We start from the raw sequence: 24,438 nt of genomic DNA on the forward strand, positions 1-24,438 counted from the left end.
TACAGTGTCTGTTGTTCTTTCACCCTTCAGATCACCGTCAGCTCGGCTCTTTGCTGTGCTGCTTCAGCTGTGGGAGGGGAAAAGAGGGAAGGAGGAGGTTCTGGTTCTGGCTCCAATTCACTCTCCCCAGAGCAAAGAGCCTGAAAACAGTTTCGGTCCTGCTGCAATATGTGCTATGGAGCTGATGCTGCAGGAGTCGTAGGAAAATAAGCTCTTTCCAGATCAGCTTGGCAACTCAGCAGCAACATGCATCATTAAAATCCCCTCTATCTACCTGTACAACTCCCATCTGGGGTCTCATGTTAGGAAGTGTATTATTGCCTGAATGACTGGGAGGAAAAAGGTGATTTCATCTGGATTGCTTACTTTAAAACTCCTGTAATTATTTGTGCTGCAACATACTCAAAAAACATGCAGCACTGATTGCAAAAGAGAATGAATAACAGAGTCATGTCCCATGTTCACAAACCTTACAGAGAAACCATTCCCTGAAGTCTACAACCCACATTGATGAAGGATCTTCTTCTCTTGTCTAATTCCCACAGACTTCTTGAAACTGCATTACTGAACGCATGCACTGGACAAAGAGGTACGCCTGCACGCGTGAAGTAAAACCTTAATAAATCATGAGTCACACAGAGCCTGAGGACAAGGCAGAACAACACAACTAAATTATTTGTAGCTGTTTCATAAGTGGACGCTGACTGTGATCCAAAGATGATGCTTTGGGTCAACGCTGGATGGCTGATTCCTTCCACGCACAACTCAGGGGCCACTGCCTTGTTGAATATGGCCCTGCGGTAGAGCCTGAGAACAGTCCCACCATGTCCTGCTCAAGGGGCCAAGACAGTGTCCCCATCCCTGCTCGGTGTGGGGTGGCTGTTTTGACAGTGACTGGAGCCTAAGCCACAAAGACCATTTTAAAATGTATTTGTTATTTGTGGTCAGTGTATCTTTACTTCTGTCATCTGTACGGAATTATTGCCCCTTTCAAATTTGAAACCTAGTACATTTTATTTCAAGATGACTTTACAAGTCCTTCTATGTGATATTCATTTCAACAGCACTCTGATATTGCACAATAGTCATATGATCCAGTGTGTGTGTTTTATGAGACAGACATGACACATGAAAATTAAAAACAGGTTCCTCGTCTGGAATACAGAGAGGAACTGCAGGGGGAAAAAGAAAAAAACACAATGAGAGCACGCGCCCAGTGATCAGGGTGGAGGGAAGAAGGGAGGAAAAAACAGGATGAGACATCAGAGTCATTTCATCCTGCCCAGAGTGAAAACAGCTTTCATCAGTATGACAGACAATTCATTTGCATAAATTTACTGCGGAATACAATTGAACTGTGCTGTTGCATTTCAGGACTAGCACTGGAAATAAGGATATGCCTATGGCCCAGTCATTTATCAATAATTTACAATATGCCCTTCTGCCAGAAAAACTCTTTAATTGCCCTTGCACTTCAAATGACCCTTCCTGTAGATATTACATCCAAGGAGGAATAGAGAGAATAAGGCTTTAAATGCACAAAATTTGATGTTTGTTTTGTAACCCATGATTTAAGCATTTAGTGAGAACTTGGAGGTTATCTTCTACAGTTGATAATACCCTTCTATATGTTCTGCCTAACATAGAGGATTCAGAGGCGTTTCAAATATCTCAGCCCAGATCTGAATGCATCTCTCATTCAGACTCACCCTCCAGATTGCATGACTGAAGTATTTATAAGACCATCAGCAGGTGCAGTCTTTTTTGTCTGTTTAACTTTTAATACATTTGTATTGCCCTGTACACATCATATATTATACGGGGAACAGCAGGGGCAGAGCAGGACACCTCCACCTGAGGAGCGGTGCGTAGCAGCTGTAGTCTATGAGCTTTTGCAGAGGTCACAGCTGGAAAAGTCACTTTTACTTTGTCCTGATGTTGCTGGCTGAGATTAAGGGGCTCTCTCTTTTAAGTAAGTGTACTTCCTTGGTTAAAGGGTTATGAAATCGGGTAATTTTACAAAGTTAGGTAACACAGCAGGTGTTATATTTACAGCTATGTGAGCACGAACAGAAAGACCTGAGGTAATCAAATCTCATGCTTGAAGGATAAGAAGATCCATAAGACAATCACCTGCTGAGACCAGGCACAAGCTACTTCATCCCACACCCTTTTAAACACTGACTAATCGGCCAGGTGCAGGCACTGTCTTCTTGTTTACTTTCCAGTTTCTCCTTCAAGGCATCCACTGCTGCAGGTCAAATACAGAACAAGATGATGATCCAGGTCCATTTGTTTTACCCCATATAAGCAAGGTGTGGACGAAATGCAAATATCTCAGCACACACAGATAGTGAGGAGGCAAGCCCAGACTAGCCAAAATGCTTGTACTTCTCCATGTGTCTCAAACACATACCACAGGATTACATGAAACTAAAACCATTCCTCCAAACATGTAAATGATCCTTCACTTTTGCTGCGCCTCTCATTGGTAATATCCCTAGAGATGGTCAGCAACATTCTTTAGGTAAACATATGTTGCGTTGTATGGAGGTAACTGTTTCTCAAATGAGTTCACCTCTGTGGGTTTTTTTGGAACATATAATTTTAAATTAATATCATCACATTCATATGTGTTTTATGAAGGTCTGCCTTTAAAACATATTTTTAAACATAGATGTTGATTTTATGGGGAACTGAATACCAAGAAATAAATAAGTATAAAAATACATAACAAAAGCATTTCCTTATAGTGAGAAAAGTCTTTGGAAACAAACTCCTAAGAAGTCATTTTCATAACTTCTGTTCTACAGACTACTTAGGACATGCAATACACAGAACATTAATGGGTTCTGCCTGCATATGCAGTTACCCCAACTGTGGTTGCAAGGGAGTATTTCCACCAGTAAACAACCACTACTGTGCCTGTTGGGCCTCTTTGCATATGCATATATATAAAAAAAACCCCCACACACCACACAACAACCAAAGGAGTACCACAAGAAGTACCTGATCACTCTGAATTTTCAAATTGTCTTTCTCTGCTTTGCAGCTTCTTCTGTTAATAGCTTTAATGACCAATTTAGCTTGCTTTCTTCTAGTATCTGTGTATCTACAAAATGCCATGGTCAGCATCTGCATGTCAAAGGTTTGCTACTTAATGGATAGAAAAGGAAAAAACAAACAGGACTCATAAATGCAGTAGTACTCTTCACACGAATCTAACTACTACCAATATCAAAGGAAGATTCATCATGAACTTCAAGTAGGACTAAAAACTGTATCTAAAACTATGATGAAAACAGTAGCTTCCAGACAAGGAAAGAACAGGAGAATTGCCTGTACAAACATGAAATATCAGTAAATTGACTTAATTGAATCTACATTCATTGATAATCAAGATCACCACTGAACTGGTTGCTTCATATTCTCCACTGCTGCTATCACAGAATGACACAGCTTTTTTTTTTCTCATCCCAGAAGAGCAATCAATCTCTATTCAATCTAAAGAAAATGACACAGAAAAAAAGGCAATAACTGATTTTCTTCATGGCACTCTGCAAACAGGAACAAAAGGGGCCTAAGATAGTATTATTTCTGTGGGCTTCAAAAGAAAAAAAGAAAGCAATCTTTATAATATCCATAATTTATTTTCTTTGGTTTTTAAAAAAACAAAATAAATTGTAAAATTGTTTGTTTGAACCAATATTTTGGAGAATTTGTTAAAGGACTGTTCATAAATATGAAAGTAACATCTCCAGTCAATGCTACTTGTCTAAGACAAATCCATATTGCTCACAGTCCTGCAAAACTGCCTTGATCTGCTTTGAGGCGGGTGCCCATTTTAGTTGTCTTGAAGGATGCTAAAAATAACACATAGAAAACTGGAGTTGTGCTTGTGTGCATATAACCTTTTGCATGTATATCTTACCTCTAGAGTTTTGTGCTTAAATGTAGACAAAGCTAAATACAACAGTGTCTTTCTTACAAAAAATAAAAGGCAAGGGGAGAGGGAGCAATGCCCACTTTTCATCCCTCCGTGTTGAAATGAAACAGGTAAATCAATTTTGATTCACCAAAACGTCAGTAAAATGAAATAACTTCATTTATCACCACAAGAAAACCATGAGGATTTAGTCAGGGTACCGATACTGGAGTATAGTTATAGATCCAGCACAATCACTCTCCTAGTTTTTCTGTACAGCCCCTACAAAATAATTCGGAGATAGGCAGTACTATATGGCCAGACTTTGTATCCTCAATGCAAAATCTGAACTCTAAAGTGAAGCTGCCTGCCCTTACCAAGAAGTGGTCAGAACAGGAGATCTGTAGGGACACACTTCTAATTATGTGAAACCTGGAACCAGCCTGGTGCCAATCTCCTGCCTGATGCCATTCAGTGGGTGTGCGAGGGAGCTGGGCATGGGGACAAGTCAGGGATCTGGGCATTACTGATACTATATAAGGGGATCAGGACAACAGTGGCCTATACTACCTTACCTTTCTTTTATATTTAGAATGGGGAAAATGAAACACTGGATTAAGTTAAGGGTAACATATATATTATTTGTGAGGCATGCATGGCTTTTTGGGGGGTTTCATTTTCTACTGAAGATCCCTGAATTTTACAATTGGGGATAGCAGCCGGAGCCATAGATTTTTTTTTTTTTTTTTTTTTTAAATGCTGAATAAGCATCTTAAATATCTTAGATACATGTTGATTATGTCAAACTGTTCCGGACATGAAAAGACCATTACTTGGTCTGTGCTATACTGCAATGGCCACAGTCATTTATATGATCTGGACACTCTGCAAAAGAAATATAAAACAGTTTTCACTTGGTAGAATATGAACAATGTGTCTCTTGTATTACACAATAAATAAGAGTTTTTAATGTAGCACTCCTCTCATCTTGGAGAAACTTAAAACAGTGCTTTATATTGCAGTGGTGGGATATCAGAGCAATTCCATGGGTTTAGCACAGTTGTTGTGCAGTTATACTGTTATAAAACGAATAGGGAATTAGCTTATGAATATACGGCACTCTATTAAAAACATATTTTCTTATCTGTGCAATCACGTAGCACTTTCACCATCACCTGACACATGCACCCTCATATACTTCATGTTATTCAGTGCATTAGCTTTGGGATAATTAATTGGAAAGATAGCCTTGAGACATGAACCAACACACCAGCTTAATCAAACCCAAAGGTTAAACGACAGGGCATTGCCAGCTCATTCATGATGCTGACCCTCATTTATATCAGCCGTATCTCCTGTCAGCTGGCAATAAAGAAGCACTGTTCATATCTTGAGGCTACAGTCAGGCATGACTACAGGGTAATTTATCTATATACTGTCTGATTTCAACAGCAGCATGAGATACTAAGGAACTAGGCAGTTTTTTCTATGAATTCACTGCTCTCTTTATAGCCTTCTGGGAGGAAAACAAAACAAAACAAAACAACACCAAAACCAAAACAACCGCCACACCACCACACTAAAACTCCTTATCACCTTGGGATCTTATAGAGAAAGGCCCTGTACTTTAGGGGTGACATTTCTGCTGCCTCTCTCTCAGTTACAGCCAGCAGTCTCTCTCACTTGCTCCCCACTCCACGTGTGACAAGGACAAACAACCCAAGCACCATAAAGTTATGATGCAAGGTCTCATCCAAGGGTCAGATCATGCCACTGAGGAACTACTGAGTTAGGTACATGTTTGTGTCTTTTAATTGCAGTTTCTTGGCCTTTAAAAACTACTATGGAAAACAGACTGCAGACTGCTTTAAGTGCAAACTTCAGAGAAATTAGTGAAGGATATTGCACATTTCACACACAGGGTCAAATGTGGCACGCCTGCATTTTTGCATGGTCATGCTCTTAGAAGAAGAAAGCATTTATTTAAAAAAAAATTCCAGTCTCTCTTTTTTTTTTTGAGAAGGCAGCGAGACTTCCTTTCATGTACTGGGAAATGTCGTCCTTTGTCCATGTAATTATCCTAGTACATCAACAATGCAGTTGAAGTAGAGAAGTCAATTAATGTACAAATTACTTAATCCTTTATAGTTGTCCATGTAATAAACAACCTTATTTCAATCCCATAAACATCCCTTCATGAAAGTTGTTCTAAAACATATCATATAATCATTGCCATAACTTTCACATTGTATTCTGGTTTCCTTTCTGAGTGAAGGTAGTGCTGCCTTGCAAAGACAGATAGGACAGGACAGAACTGAATTACCTTTGATTCACTGTGCAACTACGGATTAGTCACTTAACCTCCCTGACTTTCAGTCTGCCTGTGGGTAGAATCATGCAACTTTGCACAGGATTGTTATGAGGATTAACTAACTGACAGTAAAAGGCTTTGAGACCTGCTCAGTAAAAATTATTTCTATAAAAGTACATATGCATAAATTGCTAATTGATGCCAGCTGGCCTTTCATCTCAGGCAGCAAAAACAGCTCCTTACCACACACATTTCCTTTAGTGGGCACCAGCAACATATTTTGTATTTCTAAATTCCTGGGGTTTGCCTTAAAACAAACAAACCATTTGATTTTCAGGAATACTGTAATACAATTAGGAGATTGATGTAGTAATGTATTTCAGTGATTACCTTGATTAACCCTGCACAGGCAAGAAGTGTAAATATTGCAACACCCTTCAAACTGAGAAGTGAGCCCTGTTTGCAGTGTACAAATGCAGATTCAGAAATTTACATCTCAGAGGGTCTGCAGCGTCCTGTTCGTTTCCTAGACGAACTTGACAATCGAGTTACAATAGCCCTTGAAATGAAGCAGAAAGCTGCTGTTCCTGGACTGGCTTTATGTGACACGGCACTATCGAATTAAAATACATAAGTAATTATTTTTCATTTGATTTTTCCCTCTGTGCCATAAACAACAGTGTTTTCTGGAGCCCCTCCCTCAGCTGCAGAAACTTGGATATGCTCCACCTGCTTATGTTTGCTGAAAGACGCCAGAGGAATTTTCACTTCATCTGTTTCACAGATGCTCAGACTCTTTTCTCAAGACACGTCATACAAAAATGTGTCCAAAATAATTAGCAGTATTTCAGTCGGCATGACTATGATGGCTGCATGTAAGGTAAAGCTCAGACAGCTCTTAAGAAATTGCAGCTCTGGAATGAGCATCTGGGACCTTAACAGCACTAATTTAAATCTTCTACATGACACATTTATAGTTTTCTATGTAGTCAAAAGGGCAAAGGGGTTAGTATGCAGAAAGCGGCTACAATGTGAGAAACATCATGCACTTTTATAACTTCTTGCACTCGTACTGACATGAAGGTAATTGCTAATGGAGAGCAAACATGCAAGTTAATTCAAAGAGGGGGGAAAAATTACAGAAGGATCTCTGTAATCACAATCTCTATGTCTCACTCCAAAATAAAATTCACTCTACTGAGGAGCTAATTGGAATAAAAATAATCTTATGAAACACGTTGCAAAATAGTATTTTAATATTCAATTGAAAGATGTACCTCCCTTGGCCATTTGCCTTGCAGCCCAAATGTCCAGCAGGGCTCCTGACCATCACCAGCCTGTCCCTGCCCCGCTGCTCCTCACCCCTCCCAGCAAGGCACCATACTGAGTCACAGCGGAGATGACGATGCGATTAAAAAGAAGGGCATGCTAACAAAGAGACAGCAAAAGTGTCTCATGATTGTTCACAACGCTCACGCTACAAAGTCCAGCGGCCTAAATTACCTGAACTTCTCTCCTCTGGTTTCACAACAGATTTTCAGAGGGTCCTCTAGTGTCACAGTGGAGGACTCAAATTGAAACTCTTTTGTCTGAAATGACAGGAATTTAATTCCCACTGCATAAACTCTTGACAAGTTACCAATGTCTGGTTTCAGGCCTACAGTGACACACAAGCCTCCTTGAAAGGACCAGCCAGGGGGATCCAAGGAAAGGGATGGCTGCTCTGGCCTTCCCTACACTCAAAGACACCTCAGAGGGCTCTCCTCTCTTTTGTTTCTTTTTGCAGGAGTAGGAAGGCTTTACTGCTGTTGACTGAAGTTATCAAGATGACAGAGGTTGAAAAAAGCTGCAAGTGCTTGCACCACATCCCTCAGCCACAGGCAGCTGCCTGTTTTGAAGATGGCGACGCATTTCAGAGTACATGGGAGCCTCAGGATTTGTCCTGTAGCAGTCCCAGCTCCTTGCGGCGGGGCATTCCTGGGGCCTGGGGAAACCTGGGGTCAGTGTAGGTCTTTGGAGCCTGGGACAAGGCCAGACATGTCCTCACCCTCCTCCATTCCGAGGTGGCAGAAGGGACCACCCAGCCCTAAAAGATGGGGTCACCTGAAGGTGGCAAGCACACAGAAAACACCCTCACTCCACTCGACAGGGCCAGCAGCCACTGAGAATCAACCAGCCCCACCATAGCCCCAGCACAGCCCTGAGGCAGAGCCCAGCGAGGGGCCTGGGGCAGCCCTCTCCCCAACAGATAGGGTGAGCAGCCCAGAGACGCACACAGAAATCCCAAATCTGTGGTCTGTTTGGTTCCCATTTATTTATTTACTAATCTAAACCCAGGCTCACTCGCCTATGACATTACCACACACAGAACCTGGAAAGTTGACACAATCACAGCTGCTGAACAGAACCAGGCCACAGAAATCCCACCATATGTTTTTCGTGCCAGGTTTTATTTAGTCTTTCCCCTCCACGCAAAAAAAGATCACGTTTGCACCTTATGTAAATATGCACGAGAGCATTCAGTCGTGCAACACATGAGTGTCAGACAGCGGCAGTGTGAAGCCATGCCCGGCTGTTGGGGCTGGGCGGGAGGACATGCGAGTTCCTCGGGGACTGAGTCAGTCAAAGGAACCCACTGAGATGGCAAGCAGCACCACCCAGCCCAGGGATGCCCAGAAGCCATGCCACACATCCCACGGGGAGCTGCTGAGGGATGGGGCAGGTGGGACTTCAGGGGTGGCCAGTGGCCAGGCGGCTGCATCCTGCCTCAGAGCAGTGGCATGGAGACGTCGATGGAAACGTACCTCCCACTCCAGCCAACCTTCACCCATCCACGCGATGTTAAACCCCCTTCGGAGCACAGCTACAGCAATAGCCGTACGCTAGTCCCCTGCTTTTGGACAAGTTTCACCCTGGAGATGCACACTGTCGGCATGAAAATGATAATATTATAACAAAAACCTATATACACAGATAAGGAAAGTCTTGCAGAACAAAAGCCTTAAAGCAGTTAATCAGTAAGTCACTGGTAATTAAAGTCATCCAGTTTATCCTCTGTATTTCTAAGGAAGTGCTGTAAACTATTCCAAACTTAAATTATATATACACAAGATTAGATGTGTATCATATTTCCCACTTGGGAATGCAGAGTCACACAATTTGTTTGGCCTTCTATGAAGACCTTCAAATGCAACTCAAGGCAAAGCTCTGGGGTAAAAGCACACCTTTCTTTAAATCGCTGTCAAGCTGTTCATAAAAAAAAATTTCAATAATTATTTAATATTTTTAACACTTCAGCCTAATAACAAATGACAAAAAGCACTGGTTCATATACGCTGTACTAAATTACTTTGATCTCATTAACAGATCGCTTCCAGTCATTAAGAATCCTAAGCCACATGTCAAACTAAAAGGCCACGACATTCTCAAAATAATCACGACACACATATTATCTTACTTTATTTTGTCTTTTCCTTATCACCGCTCAGAGTTTAACACTCTGCCAATATTTACACAGATACTTCTCTGATCTTGCAGGTATTAATTTAAATCTGCTTCTGACTTTAACCTTGCTTTTTCCCCTCCTGTTTTCTCTCTGCTACTGAAAAACAAATTGGAGGACAGCGGGAAAACCACCACACACACTGAAATAAAACAAGACCCTGAGGATGAAAAAAAAAATCCCACCATATAACTTCTCATTGACAAATCTTTCTCAAATAGTTCAATGAATCTTCAATGAATTTTATGTAGTACAGTTATAAAGACACTTTCCACTTGCTCTTCTTCCAAAATTTGCTCATTTAAGTTAGTTTCCTTCTACTTGAAATGTTTGTGTATGGGCACCTATTAAATGTAAGGTTATCCACATCTCAAGTTTGTTATTATCAAGTGCAAGTCATTGCCATGCCATTTAAATCATGGAGCACTTTAATCGGAAGATCATCTCATCATGGCCTTACAGGTGAAAAAAACCTGAAGAGCTTAATGAATTGAGACCATCTTCCAGCTGATTAACTCATTAATTTTTTTCCTCCAGTGTGCTATGCTCTAGCAATCAGAAAGCAACCCTGATATCTAACAGGCAAATGAAAATCAGCTCTCAAGAAGGGGTAGACCATTCACTCAGTAGGTCTAAAACAGTATTCTGTTCTATCAAAGTTAACAGAATGCTACCAATTCAACATTAGCTTTTTATTCATTGATACAACTTGATAAACTTAATTCCAAATTTATATTGCTGTGAAATTCAGTATCTTATTTCTGTGACAACATGTATAATTTAATAGGATCTTGCTGTGAAATGATTAAAGGTGAATACCAACAAATCTTGAGATAGTAGTCCAAGGAAAGTTCTTAACCTCGGAGTACTTACTGATTTTTCCAAAACAGACTGTAAACTTCAAGAAAGGAAGCAGATCAATTTTAAAGGAGTAAAAAAAAAAAAAAACAAAGTAGTACAGAAGGACTGCCTGAAGATGGTTGTTGCTATGAACTTTAAATTAATTTTAAAAAAATCTTTTAATGAAAGAACAAAAAATATATTATTAGTCTCAGACACTGACATCCAACCCCAGAAATGGAAAAATTTCCAAGTTAATGTATTGACATCACGCTGCATTGCAGACTATATTCCAGTAGTATGAGGAGAATAGGATTACTCCTGGGACCAACAGAATCAGGGGTGCCACTCAGAGGACCTACTTTTCTCTGATGACATAACATTTTTAAGATTGCAACATTAATCTACATTCCAGCAGCCTGTGCATCTATGAACATGGCCAACAGTACCTCCTCTACAGAAGGACGGATCTGTAATGCAGTCTCAGCCTCCTTTTTTGCCCATGCCATTTCCTTACTGGGAAGCTTTCAGCACACAGGATCAACCTCAAAATAAGACCTTATGGTTGGCAGCACAGTACGGCTGTAAGCAGAGATTACAAATTCCTGAGCAGGCTCATGTTGGCTCAAACTAGTGTGAGCAGTAGCTACCCGGTGCCAAATGCAAATTTTGCAGTATTTTAATGGAAATCAAAGAAACAATATCCATGGCTTCAGGGGAAGAGCCACAAAGAATACCTTCACAGAATAAGCACACATGTCTTTGTTGGGAAAAAGCACGCCTAAAAAGATCTGCCAACACCTCTCCCCCCATGTTTCATGCTGTTGAGCGGGGAGGTGCCCACTGCAGTAATATGAGGGAACAACAGCCACAGAACCAGAAGAATAACTTCATGAGCTATGAAGAAAGGGTGCCACCTCCTCCTGGGAGCCAGTGCACAGCAGGGCCCCTATGCCCCGAGGGCCATGGAGAAGCACCAGCTGCCCTGAGCTCCCCTGGGACACAAATCACAGCTCCATCCTCACACCGAGACAGCCGCACCAAGACAGAAACGTTTCTCAAGGACACACTAGAACAAAACAATCAACAGTGACTGCAGCATCTGCTCGGCATAACCACCATAATAAATTTCAATCTCATTTTAATTTTTATACGTCGAAAGCTATTAGGTCTTAGATATTTGAACCTTAATTATTGTGGAAGCAATTAGCTCCCATGACCAGAAGGCTTTGCTTGAACAATTGTGATAAGCACTATATTTTCTACAGTATTAAAAAAAAAAAAAAAATCCTAACACATCTGTAGCTACCTGGGGCCTTACAGTTGCCACTGTGCTTCATATGGGTATCTCAGCTTTCTGCCAGGTTGCAAAAGACAGAACTTACAGGCACGCACTATATGACATTGTATATTTGTGTAAATGAAGATTATTTCCTAAGGAATCCTTGAACTTTAGAATTTCAAAATTTAAATCCCTCCATCTATAGAGAGATTAAATTGTTTTTAAATATTTAAATATTCTTTGAGAGAAAACTATTTTGGTATGCTATCTCCTATAAAGACAGCCATAATTAGGCAACAGCTCCAAGTAACATGAAAAGTGAAATTTCTAGAACTGACAAAAATACTCCATACATTTGAGTTTCAAGATACAAAAGTATGCCATGGAGTTTTACAAACCAATTGGATTTCATTGATATGTATTGCTTTTTAGTACCTTTTTTCAATGCATTACTATTTAATAGAAGTGTGCATTTTAATTCTCAGAGTCTTCTTAGTTTTCCCCTAACACGTTTTATCCGCAGTGCGGCGTGCCCGTACAGCCTTCCCCCGAGCTTTGGTGAGCTGATATGACCTCGGCGTACAGGGCCGCTGGCCGAGAATAGCAGCTGAACAGCAGGGGACAACAGAGCTGTTTTAGAAAGTGTTTTGGGATCTTTCTGGGTAAGAAATACTACAGAAGTACAAATAACACATAGTAAAGAGCTACTGAGCATTCACCAGCACACAGGGCCTGGCCTCCTTGGTACCTCACAAGTTTCCCAGTTGCTTTTACAAGCAAGGGTGAAATCCTGGAATGGCCGGTGCTCATTCTTAACCAAGTCACAGGGAGCACTTTTAATTCCTATATATTGGCATTTGACACAGTGCTCTTTGGATGTCAGTCACTATCTCGTCCATAACTAATTGAAATATAAACTGTTTAGTGCCTTGTCTTACATTAAAAGGTTTGATTTAGATTACTTCTGCTGATAAACACCATTTGCTCACAAAATTAAGGACTGATGACTTCCAATTGAAGCTTTTGTTGAATCAGAGGCAACTAATAACATCAATGCTCTGAAGCCAAAGCAAGTGCTTAATTCCAGCCAAAGGGATTTCTGTTTATATCAAAAATTATTTTTCTCAGGCTCCATATCATGCATTGTAACCCATTTTCTTTACTGGAACTCATTATTTCCATCCCTGTAGTGGATGCAGAGTGATAAGAAGAAATATAAGTTACACAATGGTAGTGCAAGCAATAAAATGCATGCAGCAAGGGGAGGAGTAGGGCACAAGGTGCTGATGGATGCTCTGACTTTTTATTTCCTTCTATTCAGGGGACATTTTCTGCAGCGTACCGCCAAGGAAAATGAGGTTGAACACACTTATCTGAGCAAAGTCTGGCTTACCTGGTGCAACATTTCTGCTTCTTTTTATGGAACTCTTTAAAATGGTTTGAAACACACATTCTTAATGAAAATCCAAAAGTAAACAGAAATACACAAAACTATTTTCTTTTAATTAATATACATACATTCAGAGCAAAGTTACTCTACCATATGTAGAAAACAGCCATATACTTTCTCCTGTAAAGGTAGTTAAAGCAGAAACATGAAGCTGACTGAAATACCTGACCTTTTTTAGATGGGATGTAAGAACTTCCTGAATAACAAGATGCCCTTTACTTGAACCATGGCTTGAAAAATGTCACCAGTGCAAATGCTAAGAAAAAAAAAAAAATACCACCAACATATCTGACAGGACACAACTTCCACTGCTTTCGGAATACATTGATCTTACAATGCCATTTTACCAGTAAGCAAATAAAATTATGCCAAAATACACGCAACGCAGCGAAACTGAGCACTGCAGAAGGCCCTATTTAAAGCAGGCTCAGTTTAAGATTAATTCAATTGCTTTAGCCAATTTATATTCTCCACCTAGGACTCCTGGACTTCAGGAAATGAAGAATTATGATGCTTTAACAACATTCTCCACTTACATCTACCCTTCATATTTCTATTAGCTCCTCCGCAGTCATTGAAAGCATAAATCCTCACTGACGTAAATGGGCTTTCCGTGCATGTAATAAATAAAATCATATGCAAGAGAGGTCCCCTCTGAAGCTCAAAGCCAAGAGCAGACAGTGCCAAAGACCACGCAGTGTGTACACGGCTCATCCCAGCCTGCCCGCAGTGGAGCCCACAGCAATGCTCTCATTGACTCAGGGGTATAGGACAGGACCTTACCGTATGGGCATGTTTCGAGAAAGAAATGAGCACATGCAACTCTCTGTTTTCAATATTAGAACGAGACTCAGCCAAATTCTTAGAGCACTCTGGGATACAGTCATGTATGAGACTTCTGCAAGCAGTTTACTCTTCCTTAACTTTAGTATTAAGCATTTTCTTTTTCATTTCTGTAATACTACATGAAGAAAAAGTAAATGAAATACTTCATCTTCACAGAGCATACTTGTTAGGCACTAGTTTATTTGATGCACTTCACTTTTGGAAAACACATCGTTAAAGGCTCTGTATCTCTCGCCAACAAGCACTATATCTAAATATACTGAAGCTATTAAGATTTGCCCCATGCAAGAGTTCACATGTGTCCTTTTGGTTCATTTGATGAGGGGAGAAAGAAGCAGAAAAACACACTTCCAATTCATGGTACAAATGCATAATGCTTAAGGATAACAACAGAAGACCTTTAATGAGGCAAGAAGAAAATAAGCTCTGTGCTTCACACTCACATTAAACATGGTGGAAAACAGTAGGCTGGGGAGTGATGGTACAAGTTTAGCTTGTCTCACTTGTTTGATTTGTTTCTTTATTAAAGTTAATGGCCATCTTAATATCGCAGGCTTACAAAATGGTAATGAAGACCAGGCAGCTAGCTGAACTTTCATTTACAGCTGGATAAACCTGCACTCAAAACAATCACTCATGACCATGCTATAGCTGCAAAGAGAATATTTTTATTAAGCTTTATAAGGATGAAGTGAGCTGGTTTTATAAATATGTGCAGCTTCCAACTAGCTATGGTTTCAGTAGCCAAAATAGCAATAAATGTTCAAGAGGAGCAGGATTTTTAAATTATCTATGAGAATTTAAGTAAAACACTAGATCATTAACCACCCATTTATGCCATCTGGATTTCCCCATCTCAGAAAGTCTTAGGACAGATTTTCAGCCCTTTTGAGCCAACAGGACAGAACAAACAGGAAAGAAAACCTTGGTCTCTGGGTATGGAAATGAGAGACAATGTTCTCTTTGCATTAATTTTGACTGATTCAGTACCGAGACACACAAAACCAATCCACACACAGTAACAGTGTGGCAGAGGGGAGCCATTCACCTAGCCTTCAGCTGGCTGGAGCAAAAGTTTTGGGGTTGGGGAACAATGAAGGGGAAGAGGCATGAGGCTGGGGTTGCAGCAACCAAAACTACACTGTGTGGGCTGCTAGGCTGCGTGAAGCTGGGAGGATGGTTCTTCAATTTAGGAATTTTCTGAATGTTGAGGGGCCGCTAGGCCCAGAAGGTGTGGAGCACGCTGTCTCCTGAAAGCTAAAGCGATAAGGTATCTGGCCACTGCCATGGCTGAGCTGATTACGATGGGACACAAATGGCTGAGGTTGCATAGGACAGAAATGTTGAACAAAACAGCCTGGGACAGTCTGATCTAGAATGAAGAAAAAAAAATAAATAAAATAAATAAAATAAAACACAGTCTACGTTTTAAGAGTGCAATGACCAATGAAAGCAGCAACACAGCATTTATGAGTTGGCTGTAGAGGCATCTAGGTTAGAGAAGAAATGGGGTATTTTGCAAGCATGTGGTAAGAGACAGTCCTGCTGCAAGGCCTTTGCAATCAAAATTAACAAGGCAGAAAACTGAAAATAGGCAGCAATGTCTGACCAGACATTATTCCTAAATTACTCTGTTACACAAAGAATTAGAATCAGGCCTAGAAGGGCAATTTGAAGACTATGTTTTATTTATTAAATAAGTATCCCAATGAGAAACATTTTATTTCTATGGATAATCACCAGATCACAGTGAATATTACTATTCATCCTATAAACTTATTATGAGCTTTTCCCTTGCAGACTAATTTCCAGTCTCTGCTACACTGGTGTAAACCCTGTTGCTCGAAGCACATTGAGACAGTTTCACATGCACTGAGATTTATTAGTAGTGCCCACAGCTGATGGCACACAGTGTCTCTGATGGTGAAGGTCAGTTTTAAGAAAATAAGAAAAAAGGAACAAAGGAAGGAAGAGAAAAAAGGAAGGAAAGAAAGGGAAAGGGAAAGGGAAAGGGAAAGGGAAAGGGAAAGGGAAAGGGAAAGGGAAAGGAGATGAAAACTCTAGGCAGCAGCCAGCAAGGCCAGGAGAAGAGCAGCAATGAGGGGAAGAGGCTGCCCCAGGGGTTTGGTGAAGGGCAGAGAGCTGCAGCTGGAGAGCAGGAGTGTAGGACCTGGGCATTGCACAGGTTAAGGCACCTCAGGCACTGCCCAGCTCTCCCAGAAAACACTTCAAATCCAGTTACTGGGTTGACAGAAGTGTAACAACATCAGGTGCGTCCCAGAGTTGCAATAGTCAAGTTGGGTGCCAAACCGCTCACGCCACACTGCACCAGGGAGGCCCGAATGTGGCCGTGGCCCCTTCCTGACACACAGGCACCAAATAAACCACCATCATCACCAGCCCACAGCCAGCCAAGGACAGGAACCATTTTCTTTCTGCTTTGTGAGTGAAGCAACTAAGCTATTCTGAAAGACCAAGCCCCATTTATTTATATTACTTCTCAACTATTTTTTAAATCTCTATCAATATGTGCAAGACTTGATTTTAAAATGCCAGTACCATTCTAATGCCATTTACAAATTGCTAAACCAGATTTTAATCAGTCTTCAGCTAAGAGACACCATTGCAGAAATGTCAACGTCATACCTTCCACAAAACCTGAATTAATAATCTCACCAATTCAATCCAGTAAAACAGGCAAGCAACGAGTATCATGCCTGCAAATGCTGTTTCATTAATATGTATTTTCCCGTTTAATAAAAACTCTTAAGAATGCAATTATTTGCACTGTTTATGTTCATCTCAGCCTCCCAGGTTGCTGAGAAAAGCTTGTCCACTGGTGGGAACTGGAGGAATTAGATGGCCTGACTCCCTGACTCAAGTGGATAACAACAAGCTACTGATTATTCAGCGCTGACTTCACTTTGAAAAGCCTTCTAAAAGAAAGAAGAAGAAAAAAAAAAAGTTAAACCTATGACACTACTTCAAAAATTGCAGGCAGCATTTTTAACCTCTGTCCTTTTGCATTAGTGCAGCAGTGCCTGGAAAAGCTACAGCAGAAGAGAGAGTAATTTAGGCAGTTCCTTACATGCCACCACCATAGCTCAAAGGGACAGAAATCAAGAAACATTAGAATCAGTGTAAGCTGATTAGGACATTAAGGAAGAATAAAACACACATAACTTAAACAAAATCTGTTAAAAGGCACAGAGAAAGCATGTATTTCTGAGTAGAAAGCAACTTATTTTCTGGAGATACTCCAGATTTCCATTTTTTATCTGGTGGTACTTAGCATTGTGATAAGGAAAGAGGAGGTTTCCAGCTGAAACACTAGAGTGCACAGCATTTGACATGAAAGACCTACAGGCAGGACAGCCACAGTCGAATCAAAATCCTTAGGATCTGAACAAGGAAGGACACTCTTACCTACACACACCTAAATCACACTCATGCCTGTGTACAGAAACATGCTCTTTAAATAAGAGCAAATCAGTAACCTGTGATTGAAAGTGTGGTCCAGCTAGGAAGAATGAAAGACTTAGTCTCATTCTTTTTTGTCCTTCCCCAGCACAAGCTGGTTTAGCTTAAGCTGAGATTTGTGATTTACAGGTATACAATAAGCCACTTGGGGTTTTTGATTCTTCAGAGCAGCTACTGACTGTGACGCTTGGCACTCCAGCATCCGCAAACACTACACGCGTCACAGGGAAGAGCCAAGATGCACACAGGCACTCAACCATGGTTGCCAGAGACATGACAACCCTCTGGGCACCACATCCCACTGTCCTGCCTTACCTGGAGGAGGGCAAGAAGCTGTGTTTCCCCTGGGGCCAGAGACCTGCCTCTCACCTAATACACACTGTGGCTCCAATGAAAGCAGACAAACCCTCAGGAAAAAGCCAAGAGCCTGAGTACCCCCAAATCCTGCTCTGGTTTAGGCTGTCTGCTGAGACTGCAACAGTCCAAGCCCAGGGTGCAGGGCTGTCATTCCCCGTTTGCAAACAGGACTGGTGGGGAAAGGAGGGGAAGGGGGGCAAGAAGGTGCCTTTTGGGAGCTACATCCTCCACATCAACCCGTCTCGCTGAGCAACCAGCACCACAGGCTCTGAAACGTGTGCATCTAAAGCTCTGTGCTGCAAATCACTGCAAATACTATGTATTCCTCCTGTTCAGTGAAATCATGCCCACAAGTCTGGAAGGGTGGGAATGGTGGCAGCACAAACAGCTGAAGCAAGCAGGTATAGATGTGCAGTAACAGGAGGAACAAGTCTTAAGCCTTCCGCTGTAAGTAAAGAAGTATATTTCAGGAAACACAATGGCAATAAAGTCGCATCAGGTCTGGAACTGGGTAGGAAAGAGAAGCGCTCTGAATTTTTTCAATTATTTAAGTTTCCAGATTTTGTGGAGGTTCCCCCTAGATTACTTCAAGCAAGACATTTCTCTGCTATTCTTAAAACTATCCCATTCAATTACAGAGTGAGATTGGATCCCAGCAGAACACCAAATGAAAGAAAAGCAAAGCCTGTCTTGTGAGGAAAGGACAAGGAAAAGAGCAATCACATAAAAAACCCAACACCCAGACCTCGGAACAGCAAAGCAATTGCCTGTGTCAAGTTCCCATAACAAGATGGTGCCAGCCGAGACTTATGTTAAAACTGTGCAATAAAATTAGATGTCTGGAGCCTCTGTCAGAAGAACGATGCTATCTCATTAATGGGATTACATAGAAAAATTGGAGGGATTTCAGTCGAGAGGGATAAAACGATTAACGATCCAAGGAGTGTGACTCATGAAAGAAAGTAAAAACTGGATGCTGTGCTCTTGCCTGAAAAGCCCTCGTCTCAGAACCGGAGATGCTCAGTGGTACCAGTGACACCAAAGCATCTCCCTTCTTACATCTGGAATAACAGTGATAGATCAGACACACAGAGTGAAAAACATGTATTATAAAATGGTGGCTTTGTTACGGCAACACTATTGTTGTATCACTCAGCAAGAAACTAACAATCAGAGAGGAAAGAGGAGAGGAAGGCTAATTACCTATAAACAGCTGGAGGATAGAAGCCCTGAAATGGAAGAATCCATTTAGTCAGAGAGAGGGGAAAGGAAAAAAAAAAAAAAAAAAGGGAGGAAAAAGGGATAGACTGATAGACTGGGTAACATCAGAGCCTTTCAGTTAATGACTGCAGAGGATTTCTTAGCCATAGGAACACCACATACGCAGAATTATCTTCCGAGGGTGGGTACTGGAAATCACAACTGCTGAATCATGTGAAGAGGGGCTGGTCACCGCCCCAAAAACACCATCGTAAGAGTCCAATGCTGGCAGGATGTGAACTAGCTGCAGAGGGAAGAGGAGAAGGAGAAACAGGGCAAGCAGGAAAAGGGAAGCATTGTGGCAGCAGATGTTCCCTAGTTGCCAATACCATGTTATTATACATTGCAGGAAAAATAAATGAATAAATAAAAGAGATCTCTAAATACAGAAATGAGATTCTCTTTACTGAGGGTTCAACATCTCTCTGCACTCCGTGTTTTCCAGTTGAAGGGCTGCAGGTTAAGTAAAAAGGCTCATTAAATTCTACACACATTCACAGAGAGAAACTGATTTCAGAAAGCATTATTAACTCTGAACTCTCTCTCACTAGGGGTGAAAGCCAGATACTTTGTGAACCATTTTTATGATGGCTAATATTCTCTAAAAATTCATCAATGTCAACATAGAGGACAAAAGACATCACCATGGAAGAGCAGATGCTACAAGGTACTGTACAAAGCATATTAGGGTCACTTGCCCTGCATTCCTCTGCATCAGCACAGGGCAGCACTGCTTCAACACCCAGTCTTGTTTCTTGGCTATTGTGACAGGCAAACAAGTCAGACAAAAATGATGCTTCCCAAGAAGAAACTTTGCTGAGGAAGTGCCAGACCTGAAGGTGCCCAACCAAGTCCTTCACAGCACACCCACAGCCCCTGCCATCCACACAGCGTGCCAAGAGATGCCAGGAACACACCAGGAAGCAATTTCTTTCAACCCCATCTCACATCAGATCCTCCAACAAGGCAGGGTGTGTGTGCACACGTGTGTGTATACACATTGGCATGGGAGGGTGTTAAGACATTTAATTGCACTTTGGACCTTATCTAGTACACATGGCATCAGGCAATGGCTCTTCTAGAACTGACACTTTACAGAGCAGTGGAGGCTGAAGCCCAGTTCTCTCAATTTTCACCAAGAACCTGGAGGATGAGTGGATAGTCCCTACAGCTGACAGCCAGGCTGGGTGAAGGGCACGTGGCTGCCAAGCCCCAACCAGCAACACAGATCTAACTGGTACCCAGCTCAGCCTACATGGCTGCCCGTGGCTCTGCAACCCAGAAAAACGGCTCCAACAGAAGATGCAGAGAGCTGATTTGTTTGCTATTTTTATATGGTTTCTTACCACAGAAGAACACACTCAAAGCTCTTAAGTCATTAAACTTTAAAGAAGAGAAGCTTTTTCAGAAACTGTGCTTTGATGTAACTGGGCAAATTCATCTAGTTGTTTAGCAAAATCAAAAGCTAAGTCTCCTCCCCGCCCCCTTTTTTCCCCTCTCATGAAAAACAAACAAACAAACAAAAACAAAACAAAGGCAGTGTTTACAATAGGCAATGTTCATTGCAGGCTGTTAGAAATCCTCCACAATTTGCAGTGCACCACACAACCCAAACCTCTTGTTCTCACAGCCCAAAATTTCTGGTCAGAAATGCCCAATGACTGTTTTGATTTAGAAACTTTACAGTAACAGTAGCAGTTAATGGCATTTTCAGAACAACAACGACCATGTTAGTTACTTTGGGCGCTTTCGAGTCCTCACACATACACAGGGCACCTTCACAGTGGTCTGTTCCGTAAGTTTGTACTCTCAAGTACCTTGCATCCAGTGTGATTCCGGGTCTTCATGAGGGGAGTTGTGGTACAGAGCTCGATGGCTTCTGGTTCGTGGAAGATTACTGTTGGGAGAGGCTCCTTCCGAAGAGTTAGGACATTCAGCTTAGTCTTTAGCATGGTCTGAAAGTGCTAAACAGAGAAAGAAAAGCAATTAACTCCAGTTCTAGTGCAGAAAAATGAGAGTTACTAGTTGGACATGTCTGCATGTTACACTTGCTGTTCAGTGCCTTGGAAGTTTCCATGGGGAGAGTTAACAAGTTCTATAACTTGAGACGGTGAATATTCATTATTACTATTAGCAATGTGGAGACTGTTTTTAATTTAAAAACATGAGATCTGATCACTCCCAGGCATATTATAAAACTGTTCATAGACCCAGATCCTCTACTAATGACCATATGGAGCGAAGAGGACCAAAGACTATTCAAAGAACTATGGATTAAATCCATTCTTGTTTTCTTTCCTCTGTACTCAATTCTAATCCCATTGACCTTTGTAGAATTTACCATTCCCACTGAGCTGAATGCCTCATCGGTTTGTCTTCAGCACGTGAATTTTAAATTCTCTTCCTTTGCAATTAATAGTTCCTCTAGTCTCCAATGTAAAAGCCACTACTGGTACTAACAGATGTCATTCAAAACTTCTCAGTTGCAATAACAGACAAAAAATAACTCCCCGGGCTTGAGTGAAGAACTGTCAAAGTGGACAGTAATGTCGTTGAATGAAAAGCTTCTCAGCAATTGCTTAGAGTGAAAAAAAGCCAGTCCTTGAGAGATTTCCAAATCCATTTTATGAAATCACAGGAGTCAGAGAAGTTTTTCAACATTTAGATGTTTCTTTGAAGTGACCTTCATTTGAGAAACTGCTTGCTACTACATAACTAAGGTGAGAAATACGCAGATATAAAGCAAATCAATGTAGTACTCCCAGCTAGTAACATACTGCAGCAATATCTAAATAAATACGCTTCATAACTTGACTCTTGTAAATCAGCAGTTATTAGACACGTGTGCAATGACTTCAGATCACTTTCATCGAAACCAAACCATTTGTTCTGACTTTTGATGGGAGATTCTTAACTTGTTTTGCAGTCTCTCCTTCCCTCAGCCTCCTCTTCACTCTTGGAAGGCAGACAAACATGATGGGGTCTGGCTTGCAGAAAGAGAGATGCTAAGTGATTCCCAGAACCCTACAAGAAGTCCCTATCAGAGCTAGAAAATCAGCTCAGGTCCTCACTTTCAGTCCTGTGCTTTAGGTGAGGAGAGGGTCTATTAAACCTTTTATTTATACACAGGGGATGAATGAAGTGTTTAGATACTATGCTGTTTTCACAGGGATTTTTGTGGATTCGAGCATTCCATTGAAAATGCAAGAGAACTCATTGGAAATAAACTTCCTACTTAATTCATAAATATTTTATCATTAGCTAATTGAAAGCCTGCTAACACACTTCTAAAACAGTTTAATCCTTAGCTCATCAGTATTTTAAGTCTAATAATTGTTCTAATACTGGATCTACAGCACCTTAAACATGCTCACAAGCATATTCAAGGCATAAACACTAACAGTCTGTGAAAATAGTACTTGTTTTCCCATGTCATGCATGAAGTTACAGCAATAATTTAGGCCTTGGTGCTGATTGTGCAAGCATTCAAATTTCCATCCCAGTGAAGAAATCTATTCATATTATTTTTCATCTGGCTCATATTACACATTATTCCATTCATTCTCCCAAACACTGCTTCAGCAACAGATTACTTCATTTAAGATGATTATACATTAAAGAATATTCTTTGAATATTCTGAAGATAACAGAGCTCTTTTTCAGCCAGGATTACTAAATTAACTAAGAAAACCTCTTTCATTTTATCTTTCAGTTGTGATTAACTGCCTGTTGTTTGGAGTTCCGTAGGCTTTTCTGGTCAAGTTGTTAGCAAAGGCTAAACGACAAATAACCAGCTGTGACAAGTGTAAAGCAAGATCAAAGTCTGAGATCCTGAGTTTGAAGGAGCACCGCTGATTACCAGCACTGGACTTGCTGGTCCCATTAGCTAATTGCTGTCTGCTACAACTGTAGTTCTATTTGCTTGACTTGCTTTTATATATAGGCTCTAGGTCTGCTGACTGGCTGCAGAGGCTGTATGTCTGGAGGAGTAAATAAGCAGAAGGGTGAGGGTGCTGGAGACCTGCCATGCGCAGGTTGTGGCAATTCCCGGCCCATGATCAGCCTCTTTTCAAGTACAGGGAGCTGCTGTCTCCAAGGTCATCTGCTGCCTTGTGCGTGACAGGTGATGGGAGAGGAAGGCAGAGGTGGAAAACTCACCTAAATGTATTTTTAACTTGAACTTGTACTATTTTGCTGGTGGGCCAATTTCAATCAAACCAGAAACAATGGTTGCAGAATATCAGTTTGAAGAAGATCCCATCCTAGCATTTAACTTCTCCATCCCTGTGTGCTGAAAGAGCTCCGTTTCCACAGATGATCTGTTTACAAAGGTTCTCAAATAAAGAGCAGTGCTTGTATAAGGTACTCAATAGACCAAAAGGCTCCATTTAGCCCCTCTAATTGCTGAGCTTGGACCACCAAAATGGTTCTTCTCCTCTGCTAGCAACTCTGTCAGCTTCAGTGGGACTACTGACAGAGAGACCATAATTTGACCAAAACGACAAAAACTATGACAATGACCTAATTTATTTCATGTTGTAACAACCACATATACAGTCCGAAAACAAGGAGATGACTACTCTGCCTTACAAATGCAATTCAAAATACTTGTATGAGCAGTAAGTTGGAGTGGTTGCGTGCCAAAAACACAAGAGTACAATTGGCAGCAAGCAGATAATTAGTTGCCATAGAAGTGCAGGACAGATAAGGGGGGGACACAGAAATAGCTGTTTGCTTTGCACTGCTTGGCCAGCATAGACAGTGCTGCACTCCCTGCACCCCAGTCAGGTGATGGTTCCATAGGAAAATCAAGTCTTTGCCAGGAGACATCACGCAGTGAGCCCCTCAGAAAAAAAAAAAAAAAAAGTTATTTAAACACATGCCTAACTTTCACTATGTGAGCAGTCCCAGTAAAGCACACGTGGGTAGTCAATGGGATTATTCTGCTGCTTTAAGCCAAGAACAGGATAAAGTGCTTCGCTGAACCTATTTCTTAGTTTCCACTCCAAACTGGCATCTGCTGTGGAAACTGTTGGCAAATGCTGACCTATAACAGTAGCCAATGTATTTTTTGAGAAGAGGCATTAGCTCTTCGCTGCTGTGAACCCTGAATATTTCTTTAAAGTGCTTTAAGTTCACAAATTTCTTGAAAAGCATAACTTTGGTAATTCAGTGAAGGTTCAGG

At 41.1% G+C, this 24,438-nt stretch overlaps 1 protein-coding gene across 2 annotated transcripts in view; it reads right to left on the minus strand.

Moving 5' to 3' along the window:
* The window catches only part of PID1 (phosphotyrosine interaction domain containing 1), an 86,247-nt gene that overhangs the window by 30,261 nt on the left and 31,548 nt on the right, over positions 1 to 24,438 (minus strand). For both annotated transcript variants that reach the window (XM_065640167.1, XM_065640168.1), the window contains exon 2: positions 21,071 to 21,217. In XM_065640167.1, coding sequence (XP_065496239.1) covers positions 21,071 to 21,217 — 147 coding nt within the window. The remainder of the gene's footprint in view (positions 1 to 21,070; positions 21,218 to 24,438) is intronic.

The sequence above is a fragment of the Caloenas nicobarica genome, chromosome 8, assembly GCF_036013445.1.
Source record: "Caloenas nicobarica isolate bCalNic1 chromosome 8, bCalNic1.hap1, whole genome shotgun sequence".
In the NCBI taxonomy this organism is placed as follows: Eukaryota; Metazoa; Chordata; class Aves; order Columbiformes; family Columbidae; genus Caloenas; species Caloenas nicobarica.